Below are 13,174 nucleotides of genomic sequence, written 5' to 3'. Positions count from 1 at the left end.
TTTTGAGCGCCGCCTCCACCAACGCAGCCACCGCACTGCTTGCGTAAAAAACTGCAGATTTGAACTTAAGTAACAGCTAATAATTCAGCACAATTTTCAGCATATGATCTACAACAAAAATCAAAATTGCAGAAAATATACATAAAACTAAATATAAAATTGGAGGCTCTAGCTCTTCAGACGTACGAGATATAATTTATTAACTGCATTTCGATCATGTTTTGATTCGATAACAGTTAAATGGGAATAGGTATAGAATATATGAAACAAACTTGTTATGCGCGTGCTATACGCAGACTTACAAAAAAGTCCATAGCTCTTATAGATGCTGACGCGTTCACACATACGGACAGACAGACAGACGGATAGGGCTCAACATTTCAAATTTCCGTCTTCAGTCTGCAGCCTTCAGTCTGCTCCGTCTCCTTCCTGTGGAAAGTGTTGTACAGAAACGTGCTGAAAATTAAAAATAAGTTATAAATACGCTTACATTTATATATGTGTGCATTTATATATAATGTGGTGTCTACCTATCGAATATCCAGTGATGTGATTGTCCTTTATCTCGAGATCTAAAGCACGTTGATCTCGAGATAATGGACAATCAATTCACTGGATATTCGAAAAGTTAGTTTGTTTAATGGTGGGACTTAATGTACATATTTGTAAGTTTTTGTATGCTCTAAATGCCGCATCTAGTTAGTGACTGTATAAATTTAGGCTTATGTGGCTGCGCTACAATGCTATGGCCGGCAAGTCAACTCGGTATGCTACACATGCAAGGGTTGGGGTTACCGCCGCTGACCGTTACAATCAGAACTAGACAATTTGGTGCTAGTGTAAAAGGTACAACGCTGTGAGAGGAGAACACATTAATGTGAATAATAAAGCTAAACAGAGCCAATCGTTTGCCAATAAATGAATACAATCACATTATTTTGGAACAATTTAATTAAAATGATACTCCCAAATCGCTGGCCTTGAGGCTAAGCATAGGAACATGTGAATTACGGCCTAGTGTCAGGGAAAATATTATTGTAGTTCTATAGAGCGCTTACTCAAGGCTGAATCTAAATCTAAAGGTAAAGCCAGATGCATAAGCAACTTAGTATAAGTAATGACGTGATGTGATGATGTTACAGTCGTTGACCATGGTGGGTGAAGGCACTGATTAGGAAAAATAAGGATCGCCCTCGGTTTAAGTAATGTATCTGGCATGACTTTCGGGACCTTCCTTGAGGCTCGAGCTTTCCTCAGAAGCTAACGAAAGAAGAATGAGCTACTAATGACTACTCTGGCTGTGAACAAAGTCTTGGGCGAAAAGGCGTCACCAGTTTTTGTTTAAACCCAGGACAACATACAAGTTCAACCTGTTTAGTTGTGGCAGGCATTACATCGGATCGTGGCCAGTCTACGTGATGACCCAGTGCTCGAAGTTGGCGAGGTGTCGTATCATTTGTTATAATTTCTGGGCTCTATGACAACATCTAATAATTTGCGTATGTGCGACTAATTTGGACAACTTTGTTGTTTCGTCCAATAAAATACTTGTGTGTATCAACTATTGCGAGTATAAAGGTAATTGAATTGTTGTGTATTTTAATTCCTTTCTTTAATAGTTTGACTCCATTTTTGCTTCTGAAAAAGGTGGTCTTAATTTATCAGCATGTCTTTTATTTTAGTTAGTTAAGCTTTGCTATATCGTTAAACTCATCAGAGCTACCATGTATTACCTTAATATGAATTTTATCTGTGACCGCTGATCGATAATGTCTACTTATTCTTTTATTCTTCCTGATTTTTTCGTGGTCTAGCTTGCCTAAATGGAACTGGTACCCCGTCTTTAAGTCTGGGGTTGTAAAGAGTTTTGAATTTCTTAAATTTACTTGAATCTATGAATCCTTGGCATTGAGCTAAATCGGTAATTTTTTTATACTTGGTTTCCTAAAGTTGATCACCAATTGCTTTTTCATTTGTCAGTCCCTTTTTTTATAAACAACCTAGTTTTCACCAGACATTTAGTGTGAAAAAGAGTTTTAACAATTAATTTCTTTAGCTCCGTGGCGCTCCAATATTTTTTAATATTTTTAATGACCAATACAAATGCCGATGATTTTATTATATCCAGTAGAACGTTAGAGCTAATTTTTGGGTTAACAACTAGTCTTTAATAAACTTCAACTTATAGAATTTCAATGTACAAACCTTTACCCTTTGTCCTCATTTCATTAAGTTGAAGTTTTTTATACGCATTAACTGTCGTCACCAATGTGAACTTCTATCTTCTGGTATATAATCTTAAGCTAACTATTTAAATAAGGGTTTGAATCCTTTGGTGTTGTTTAGTAGCCCCGCCGGGGATGTTGATGACCTGTTGTTGTTTTCTTTGGCAGTTGATTAGTGTGGAAAGTTCTTACTCCCTTGTGGCTCAGCAATATGTAATTCATAAGACTATGCATTTTTGCCGAATGCCGGGGCACATATCATTTATCGTAGTTCAATAAAGTTATTATACAACATTGAATCTATATAATAACTATATAAGCTAAATCTAAACCTAGCAGCATAAGTTACAAAGTCGTTTCCTGCAAGCAGACTCAGTATAAGTGTTGTTTTTTATACTTGGGACATTGGACATTGTATCTGAGGGCATTTATCTAAGAGTTTGATGTGTTTATATATATAAATCATCATCAATATTGAGACAGTTACTTCTCTTAAAATTCAATTTTAGATGTTGCGACTATTGTCGGGCCCACCAGTAAGAAGCTCGTTAAGGTTAAAAATAAATAAGGTTAAAAATTGAAATGTTGAATATCATCATATGTAACGTAATGTGGAGTATACAGTTATGGAAATAAGAACTCTGAATGTAATGGAATGGAATGAAAAAACTTTGTTGAAACCGATAAGTCGGGGATGCATTAGCACAATGCTTAGAAGTGGAAACTTGAAAGCATATCGATACTATCGTTAGACCTTCAGTTTTTAACTCTGAATATTTTTCCGGTTTTCAATATATAACAGGTCTTCACTAACAACTCACTTATTTGGGATACTAAGTTCGCAGGTTCTGGTTGATCGACATAATAATATCAAGAATGGGAGTACCAGCTTTTTTTCGCTGGCTAAGCAAAAAATATCCATGTGTTATTATAGAATGTAATGAAAATAAGGTAAGTATGTTTTTTTGGGTATGTTTTGAATCCGTATTTATAAACAAATTTAGCAAACAGATGCGGAAACGGGCAAGACTATTTACGAGGATTCTACTTTACCTAATCCAAATGGCGTGGAGTTTGATAATTTATACCTAGATATGAATGGCATAATACATCCTTGCACGCACCCTGAAGACAAGCCAGCTCCTAAAAATGAAGAAGAAATGATGGTGGCTATATTTGAATGCATTGACCGACTTTTTGGTATTGTACGACCAAGAAAATTATTATATATGGCCATCGATGGAGTAGCACCCAGAGCTAAAATGAATCAACAGAGATCCCGAAGATTTCGAGCTGCAAAAGAAACCATTGAAAAGCGAATAGAAATTGAACGCATTCGAAATGAACTGTTGACACGAGGTAAGAATATTGTATGCACTGGCATACATACATACATAGATTGATGCACACATGTATGTAGATAAATAAATTGATGTACACATACATATGTACATAAATAAATGAATGCACACATACATACGTATATACATACTCACATACATAAATACACATACATAAATACACATACATACGTACACATATATACATACACATACATACACATAAATACTAACATACATACATACACATACATACACAACATACATACATACACATACATACATACATACACATACATACATACATACACATACATACATACATACATATACATACGACTTTAATGAAATTTTCCGCATATCTTCAAATTCAAAAGGAGTAGTGATTGTATGGTCGTGTATGGTGTATGGTAGCTGTTGGGTGGCGTCCGAAATTTACAAATTATTGATACATATTAAATACATGTATTTTAAAAAATTTTGAAATTTTCGTAAATTATATCTCGAAATTTGGTTATAAAAAATTTTCCAGTTAAAGCAAGTAGAGCAGGCTTTCAATTGGGATTAATTGTCAACTGCTATGTAAGTTTGGATTGAAGTAAAGTGGTGTTGTATGACGTCCATATGCGCGTGGTATATATTCTAGATCAGGGCGATGAGCTCAGTCGATCGAACCATATCAGTCTGTTTATCTTTCCGTCCGTATGAGCACAGCAATCTCGCATATGCTCTTGAGTACCATACGCAGTACAAATTTATTTTTTCCGTAACTCGTATATTGTTTTATTTTGCCGATAAAAATCGATAACATTTTCGTTTTTAAAGCGTAGCTTGAATGTTGTAATTAATATTTCACATATACAATACTAATTAAAACAAATTTTTTGGCTTTTAGGCTGCAAACTTCCGCCGGAAAAAGAAAAAGGCGAGCACTTTGACTCAAACTGCATAACTCCAGGAACACCTTTTATGGATCGATTAAGTAAATGCTTACACTATTATATACATCATCGACTGAATAACAATCCAGCATGGAAAGGAATACAAGTTATTTTATCCGACGCAAACGTTCCCGGCGAAGGAGAACACAAAATTATGGACTATATTCGGAAGCAACGTGCACAGCCTGATCATGATCCGAATACCCATCATGTTCTTTGTGGAGCTGATGCAGATCTTATAATGCTAGGGCTCGCAACACACGAGCCAAACTTTACTATAATTCGCGAGGAATTTCTTCCAAATAAGCCACGACCTTGTGACATTTGTAATCAATTTGGCCACGAAATGGACAAATGTGTTGGCCTGAATGCAGTTAGCTCAACTAATAGCAACTTTGCACCAGATATTCCCATTGGAGCAGAAGTGAAATTTATATTTGTTCGATTAAGTGTGCTAAGAGAATATCTTAAAAAAACATTGCAAATGCCCAATTTGCCATTCAGTTATGATTTTGAGAGAGTGCTAGATGACTGGGTGTTCATGTGTTTTTTTGTTGGAAATGATTTTCTACCTCATTTACCAAGCTTAGAAATTCGTGAAGGAGCAGTTGATCGACTGGTTGAGTTGTATAAAAAATGTGTTTATAAGACTAAAGGATATTTGACGGATTCAGGTGAAGTTAATTTGGATAGAGTTCAATTAATCATGACAGACTTAGGAAATGTTGAGGATCAAATATTCAAGGATAGACAACGCAGAGAGTTGCAATACAAGGCCAGGCAGAAAAGGGAGAATAATAACTTTAAACAGTTGGAACAATCTGTCTTTGGACCGTCGGCTGTTGGACCAAGCGCTAAAGCTCAAATTATCACAAACTATAAACAGGAAGCTGCTTCTGTAAGAATGGGGTCAAAGCGTTCTAGTACAGCAGCAAATTTAGATGATGATGAAGAAAACAATGATGAAGTGCGATTATGGGAAGATGGCTTTAAAGACAGATATTACGAGTCCAAATTTGATGTATCGCCTGATAATCTTCAATTTCGTTATGCTGTTGCACTGCAATACGTTAGGGGACTTTGTTGGGTTTTAAAATATTATTATCAAGGCTGTGCTTCCTGGAATTGGTATTTTCCTTACCATTATGCTCCATTCGCTTCGGATTTTGTAAATATACAAGGACTATCCACTATATTCGAAAAGGGAACAAAGCCGGTAAGTCCAATAAATTTAAGAAAAGTGAAAAGTTAATTTTTACAATGACTTTTACATAGCTTCTTGGCTCAACTGAATATATTTGAATACTAAAACTATTTAAAGAAATTAGAAAATGCTAAATTTCGAGGAGCTGGTTAAGTCAAATAATAAAAGGCACTATTCTTTTCAATATTTAACATTTAGTGTGTCCTATATTCCCAATAATATCAAGTTATAAAATTAACGTATAGGTTTTTTTCATGTTTGTTGAATATCGCTTTACATACAGTTATTTCCCTAATACACGGATTTATTAAACTGATATATAATTTTCTATATTTTAGTTTAATCCCTTGGAACAGCTTATGGGTGTTTTTCCAGCGGCCAGCAGTTCCCATGTTCCAGAACCGTGGGCAGAGCTAATGTCTAGACCTGTAAGTAATAATCTTATTTGCAACACTATATCATAATAAAATAGTAAAAAAGCTCTAGTCGCCGCTTCTATTAAGGCCGCCACAGCACTACTTGTCCAAGAGATTGCAAATCTCAAGTTAAGTTAACAATTCAAGTACAACTCAATCGCAATTTCATATTCTATTGGTTTGGTAGAAATCCAATCATCTTCACTTTTTGACCCTATTTCCAACTGAACTTAAATTTTAAGAATTTGGAAATTGCCAAAATCCAACAAAAAACAAAATCGCATAAAATATACATAAAACCAAATACAAATTTTGGAGGCTTTAGCTCGTAAGACGTACGAAATATAATTTATTAACTGAATTTAGATCATGTTTCTATTCGATAACAATAAAACTTGAATAGTTATCGAATATTTGAAACAAACTTGATATGCGGTGTTATACACGGATATACAAAAAAGTATGTAGCTCTTATAGATGCAGAGATCGACGCGTTCACGCATTCCGACAGACGGGCGGACGGACAGACAGACAGACGGATAGGGCTCAATCGACTTGACTTGTCGTCCTGATCAAGAATATATGTTCTTTATGGGGTCTGCCATGCCTCCTTCTGCCTGTTACATTTTCACAAAACTATTATACCCTGATTTCCCATCTTCAATGAGATCAGGGTATAAATAGTCAGGACATGAATTAACCGTGTAATTAGTAATTTCAGGATATTTTAACGTTCATTCATTTTTATATCTTGAACTCATTGAAAATGGGAAATCAGGGTATAATGGTTTTGTTTAATAAAACGTGTTGCCAATTTGCAAAAGCACGTGGCAAGCAGTGAAAATTGCTATTGAATTGTGCTTGAATTGTCAGCTGGCTACTTTAGTTAAGATTTGCAACGTCTTCTGCGGTACAGTGGCGGTGTTGTTAAGAAGTTCTAGGTTCAATGCCAGGTGGCGAAGGGACTTTTTTTTCTTTCATTTTTTTTTTAATTATTAATTGGGTATGTTGGTAGAGTTCCCCATTACGTAGACGATGTTGGGTTTCGTAACGTCGATTTTTATATATTTTTTTTAATGCTCAATACAAACTATGGAAATTATCAAGTTAGGACTGGGATGAGGGTATCTCCTAGTCGGGACTCCCCGACTACGGCGTTCTTGTTTTTATTGTATTGGACGCACAGCAAACCTTCTTTGGGGTATTTTATACTGATTCGAAACGCTGGTCAGTTTGTGTTTTCTTGACCATGACGTTTTATTATTCAATTTAAATTAAGTTGCTGATGTCTAATGCAGGTAAATTTTTTTTGCATTTCGATAGTTCCGCTTATCTAAACTTGATGATTTTTGCTTATAATAAATTTAAAATTTATGTTATAATAACCATAATTTAATATTTATTTCATTTACATTCCAGGACTCAACAATTATTGACTTTTATCCCGAGGATTTTAAAATCGATCTGAATGGAAAAAAGTTTGCGTGGCAAGGAGTAGCTTTACTACCATTTGTTGATGAGAACAGGCTATTTAAAGCACTTATACCTCTTCATAGCCATTTAACTGACGAAGAAAGTAAGTTTTTGCTATAGCCTGAAAGCATACAAAATAGACTGACAAGGTATAATGGATCATGCAGTTTAATGTAAATTAATGTATACGGCCAATTATTATGGACTGCATCTGTCACTTTTTTATAACTACAAGTGGGTGTATAATCACGAATTTAATTGATTCTTCTGTTTATTTTGTTTTCATTTTGAAATAAACTAATAAATTGTTGTGGTTTTCATATAATATAATATATTTATGTATTTATTTTCAGTCAAGCGTAATAAAAGAGGAGAAAATAATTTATACATTAGTAAATTCAGTCCACATTATGAAACGGTTCAGAAACTGTATAAAAAAGGCGAAAAATCCCAATTTAACTGTTCTATATCATTTAATGGAATGTGCGGAACTATATCTATATCTGAGATAAATACAGCTTTAAACGGGTAAGTATACACACATATACAATACAAATATATATATATATATATACAAATACATAAATGGCGCTGAAACAAGCATGCTGTGATGGAAATAATTCCTTAAATATTTCTGGAAAACTAACATTTTGTAAAAAACTATATTAAATTGAACCCAGTTAAAATGGGAACGCAGGGTGTTATGCTTTTGTTAAAGTGTATGTAAATTGTGTATGTTATTGATCAGGCCGCCGAACTGACTCGATCAGCCATATCCATGTGTTCATCTGAACGTATCGATTTCGTAAATCACAAAAGCTTGATATGATATATGTATATTCGTGTATACTATACTAACTATAAATTTATAAATTTCTATCTTATTTCCTTATCATAATATCTTAAGCGTAGTTTGGCAGACTAAGCGCTGTCACTATATGCACTATATATATATATATATATATATATATATATATATATATATATATATATATATATATATATATATCTTTAAATCTAAAAACTACGCGTACGCGTAGCTTGAAGACCAACGCGTAAAAACACGTCAAATTATCGATTTTTATCTATTAATATCTTTTAATTTAGTTTTGTGAAATCTCCAATTCCTGGTTTACCCGATATAATTAAAAATGAAGTTACAACTACTGTGTACAAGGATCCGGAATATGATGAGAACTTTACATTTTTAGCAAGAAGGCTTCCAAACGCTGTGGACCCTCCTCAAGTCATACAATCGGATAATAACACAAATGGACCTATCATAGGTAACGCCCATATGAATACTTCATTTGTATTTAATTTAAAACTGATTTTCTATTTACGATCGATAATCTTTTTACATCTGTATGTAATTATGTTATGTATGTCCCACTGTCCGTATATTCGCAATCCATTTTGCAGTTATAGAAGCTAGAGGCTGGAAATTTTGAATATTTACTCGTGGGTAATGCTATTTGTTATAAAAGAAACGATATATAAAGTGCTAGTATTGAAATTAGTCTGTTGACAACCCTCAAACAAACCTCAAGTTTGGTTAATGAGTTACTGTAAACTGTTTACTAAAGATTGACGAAAGTCAAATCCTGTTTTATTTTGAACACCATTGGTGCTAGACATGAAGTTTTGAGTATTTATTTTTTTCGTAACTTTTATTTTAAATTAAATTTTCACCTTGTCTCTTCGTATTGCTTTCATCCTTTGTATACTTTCCGAAGGCATCCTCAGTCATTTTTAATTATATTAAGGTCTTCCGAATATGTTTTCACTCGCAACAAATGTTATTATACCTTGATCCCATTGAAAATGGGAAATCAGGGTATATCTCGAACGTCTTAAGAGCTAAAGCCAAATTTTGTATTTCTTTTAATGTATATTTTATGCAATTTTGATTTTTGTTGGCGGTGTTGGTAGAGTTGGTGCACGTTGCGCAAACAATTCGGGTTCGAATCCTGGTATCGTAATGCCGTTTTTTATTTGTTTTCTTTTTTTTAATACTTGATACAAACTACGGAAAATATTAATAAACCCAAATAGGACTGGAATCAGGGTATCTCCTTGTCGGGCACCCCGACTAGAGCTTTCTTACCTGTTATTACTCGAGGGTTATGGATAGGAGAATAATCTTGTTATAAAACTCATGTCAATCGTCCGAAGAGGTGATTTAGCTTTGGAAATACGGACGACACTCTTCAACAGCTTCTGATATTTTAAAATTAAATCTATTGTTTTCACCTAGTTGCTTCTATGGGCTCTTGACCAGCTGTAGACTTGTACAATAATATTTATCGTTAACTTAAATATACGTATTATTTTTGTGAAGTCAGTTGAGGTCAAAACTAACAAAAAAAAAATTTTTATAATTTATATATATATATATTTTTTTTGCTTGTTTTCAATTGTTTATTTATATATATAGGTTGACCAATTTCGATAATTTATTAAACATTTATGAAGTATAAAAAGGAAGACGCTAACCGTGCCGAGCAATGTATATATAAATATCTTATATTTTACCTATTTTATACTTTAGGTTTTGAAAAACATGCGCAAAGGGCTTATATTCCCCCTGGCGGACATCGATTAGTATCATCCACTATAAGAAATCAAAGAATCGACAATGGACAAAGCATGTCTTACCAAAGTAATGGAAGAAATTGTGTAAATTATAATTATCCAATGCAAGGTAAGAAAAAGCCAGTAACAGTGATCTTGATCTAATCGTGAGTACACACGTGTTGGTACTTTATAAAATGTTCACAAAATAATAAAATTCAGACTGCAACAAAGTTGGAGTAATGTTCCACTCAAGAAAATCGTGGGGAAGGCTAGGTTAATATTGGAAGTAGATGAATATGTAAAGTAGGTAAATATATAGATTGATCTGATGGAAGCTCAAGCCATCCGGTTACGTAATATTATTGTTAACAAATTTGTTTATTGTCTAGTATAAGACAGATTGCGAATAAAAACAGCAGTTAACAAAAAAGAAAAAATATCAGTATCTATTTTGTACTCCGCCGTCACTTTTTATTTAATATATTAATATTAATTTTTGATTGGAATTAATTTCCAACATAAACTTTTCTGAAGTCCGCCAACCACTGGAGGATACACAGGGGACGCAGGAAGAAACTATTAACTTATGTATATTTCTGTGAAATTTGGCAGTAAGGGTATGGAAAATTTGAAATATACAAAATCTGTACCTTCATTTTGTACAACTTTTGTATTATTTAGGCTACGGTTAAATGACGAAATTAATGGGAAATCGGATCAGAAACCCGTATATCTTATGGTAACCCAGTATACACATTTAAAAAATGAAAATCCCTTAATTTTCTGGTTTTTGAGATCACTGAACTTATATGGAAGGATAGACGAATAGATTCATCTCTTTGTCATTATCAAGAGTATATATGCTTTGTTTGTATTCTATAATACATAATGCTCATAGTAAAGAATTTTCCCAACTGCAACTTATAATAGCATAATAGTAATTATGTGAGAATGTTAGTTTAAAATTATAATTTCTTCACTTGTTCAAGTGGATGTAAAAGCCATCGCCGCCTTCCTTTGACAATAAATATTTAATTAACCAAGTTGCATTCATTCCCAGCGATTTCGCGGCAATTGAGAAACTCGTTATCCGAACACACGTCGATTAGTGTAGCGGCCGAACGTAGTGTATGAGTAAGCTCATATGTGGATACTTATGTATTCTGTGTGAGAGTGGGCTTAACTTTAGCTGACACGTGTTTTCCTCCCATGTACCATAAGGCGCAAGATTTTAAGCAAATGATTGTGTTTTTCAAAACATTAAATACGATGTTTTATTTTATTTAGTTCATATTTAATATAAATAATTTGATATATTTTCAGTTGATATACTAAATATTAAGTAGATATTTAGTATAAATGTATATATCTCATTTAAGTATCTTGATATTTATTATATATATTGTAAATATATATAAGTGTTTCATGAATTCAATGTGAGAATATAAACATGCCTAGAATTCAACAAATTATATTTATAAAAATTTAAGCTTCTAATAGGTTTCAGGAACAACGAAAGCATGCTTAATAGGTCAAATGTTAAATATTTATCGAATTCACATTTACGGGTTTTCCTGTGGATGATTTCAATTTCAATCAGACTGTATAAGGTCAACATTTTACGAATTCTTTGGAGATGCAGCTGGCGTCGAAGAGTCGACTAACCACCATTTTTCAAGCACTGTCTCATATATGTAATATTAGGCTTGAGTGTAATGAGTCAGCAAAATCTAGTTAATATATCAAGTTTATTGCAAATAATCGATAACTATAGCTGGCAGAACTGCAGTTGGAGGCTACAGCCTCCAAATAGTATTTAGTTTAAAGTATATTTTTTAAAATTATGATTCTTATATTTTGGATACCGACTCGAAATGTTCCCAATAACTACTCCCATAGAATATAAAGATATGTTGAAAATTTCATTAAAATCTATTAAAGAAAACGAAAGTTGTGAAACAAAACGTTTGGCCAATTGGCAAAAGCAAGTAGCAAGCAGCGCCTCTTATGTACTGTAATGGCGGTTTAGTAGGCGCGAGACTCGTTGCCAAGACCTTCTGGGTTCCATGCGAGGTGGCGCAGGGACGTTTTTCTTTTTTTTAAATTATGATGCACGTTGCTTAGGCAATATTGGTTCGAATCTTAGTGTCGTAATGTCAGTTTTTATGTGTTTTTTTAATACTCGATACAAGTTATTGAAAATATGAACAAACGCAATTAGCACTGGGACCATGGAATTTCCTAGTCGGGCACCCCGTCTAGAGCTTTCTTACTTGTTATAATAAGTTTTGCGGCTTAACCAATTTTAATATTTTTATTTTTGTATATTGCAGGTTATAATACAAATCAGCAGAGATCATACGAACAAAGGTATAACGATTCGAATTATCAACATCGTTATAATAATAACAATAATGGATCAAGGCATCCTTATAACCGACCACCGCATAGAGGAAATCATCAACAGCACTCAAATTATAGACGATTCTAATTTTACTTTAAGTTTTCAATCGTTTTAATATTTAAAAAAAAATATGTATGAATGTGCAGCTTGTCCACATGTATTTGTTTAATAGAGCCACCAAAAGTTTGTTCTAATGAAATAATATTCACGTTGAAATTTGCCTTTCAAACATATGTAATAAACTTGCTAAGGAATAAAAAGTAAATAAAGTAAATTCTTATACACATTGAAACGTTTTATATCTCTTATTTCCTCTTAAAATATCTATGTATCTGCTCTGTGTATATATGCTCTAGAAGTGAAATAGTATGGCCTAATAATCTATTTATGTGAAAGAAATAAAAAAAATAAAGAATGTCACAATAGGGGCATAGTCAACGAAGAAATCATATTGAGCCAAAGTTAATTGATTCTGTTTTGTGCTTATTTCCACATGGTAAAAACAAATTTATAGCCTGTTGAATTGGTCACTGTACTATTCTCCAACAGTATAACATACTTTTAGCTGTTCTTACTTGTTTAAGCTATGTTGAT

The 13,174-nt window shown here is 33.3% G+C and overlaps 1 protein-coding gene across 1 annotated transcript; it reads left to right on the top strand.

Moving 5' to 3' along the window:
- The first annotated feature begins 2,992 nt into the window (after positions 1 to 2,992).
- On the top strand, positions 2,993 to 12,826 carry LOC111600864 (5'-3' exoribonuclease 2 homolog). Its single transcript, XM_023317184.2, has 9 exons — positions 2,993 to 3,176; positions 3,230 to 3,584; positions 4,461 to 5,722; positions 6,049 to 6,138; positions 7,546 to 7,702; positions 7,953 to 8,127; positions 8,707 to 8,885; positions 10,151 to 10,303; positions 12,510 to 12,826. Exons 1-9 carry the CDS (start codon positions 3,102 to 3,104, stop codon positions 12,665 to 12,667), a joined length of 2,604 nt encoding a protein of 867 aa, XP_023172952.2. The 5' UTR covers positions 2,993 to 3,101; the 3' UTR covers positions 12,668 to 12,826.
- Positions 12,827 to 13,174: the final 348 nt, after the last annotated feature.

Source organism: Drosophila hydei, unplaced genomic scaffold (genome assembly GCF_003285905.1).
Source record: "Drosophila hydei strain 15085-1641.00,03,60 unplaced genomic scaffold, DhydRS2 tig00008139-arrow-pilon, whole genome shotgun sequence".
NCBI lineage: Eukaryota > Metazoa > Arthropoda > Insecta > Diptera > Drosophilidae > Drosophila > Drosophila hydei.
The sequence above is the reverse complement of the archived record's forward strand: the minus strand, read 5'-3'. Positions and strand labels throughout refer to the sequence as shown.

Coding starts and splice junctions, on each gene's coding strand:
- LOC111600864 (XM_023317184.2), top strand. CDS start 3,102: ATGGGAGTACCAGCTTTTTTTCGCTGGCTAAGCAAAAAATATCCATGT. Junction 5,723..6,048: donor TCGAAAAGGGAACAAAGCCG/GTAAGTCCAATA, acceptor TCTATATTTTAG/TTTAATCCCTTGGAACAGCT. Junction 6,139..7,545: donor CAGAGCTAATGTCTAGACCT/GTAAGTAATAAT, acceptor TTTACATTCCAG/GACTCAACAATTATTGACTT.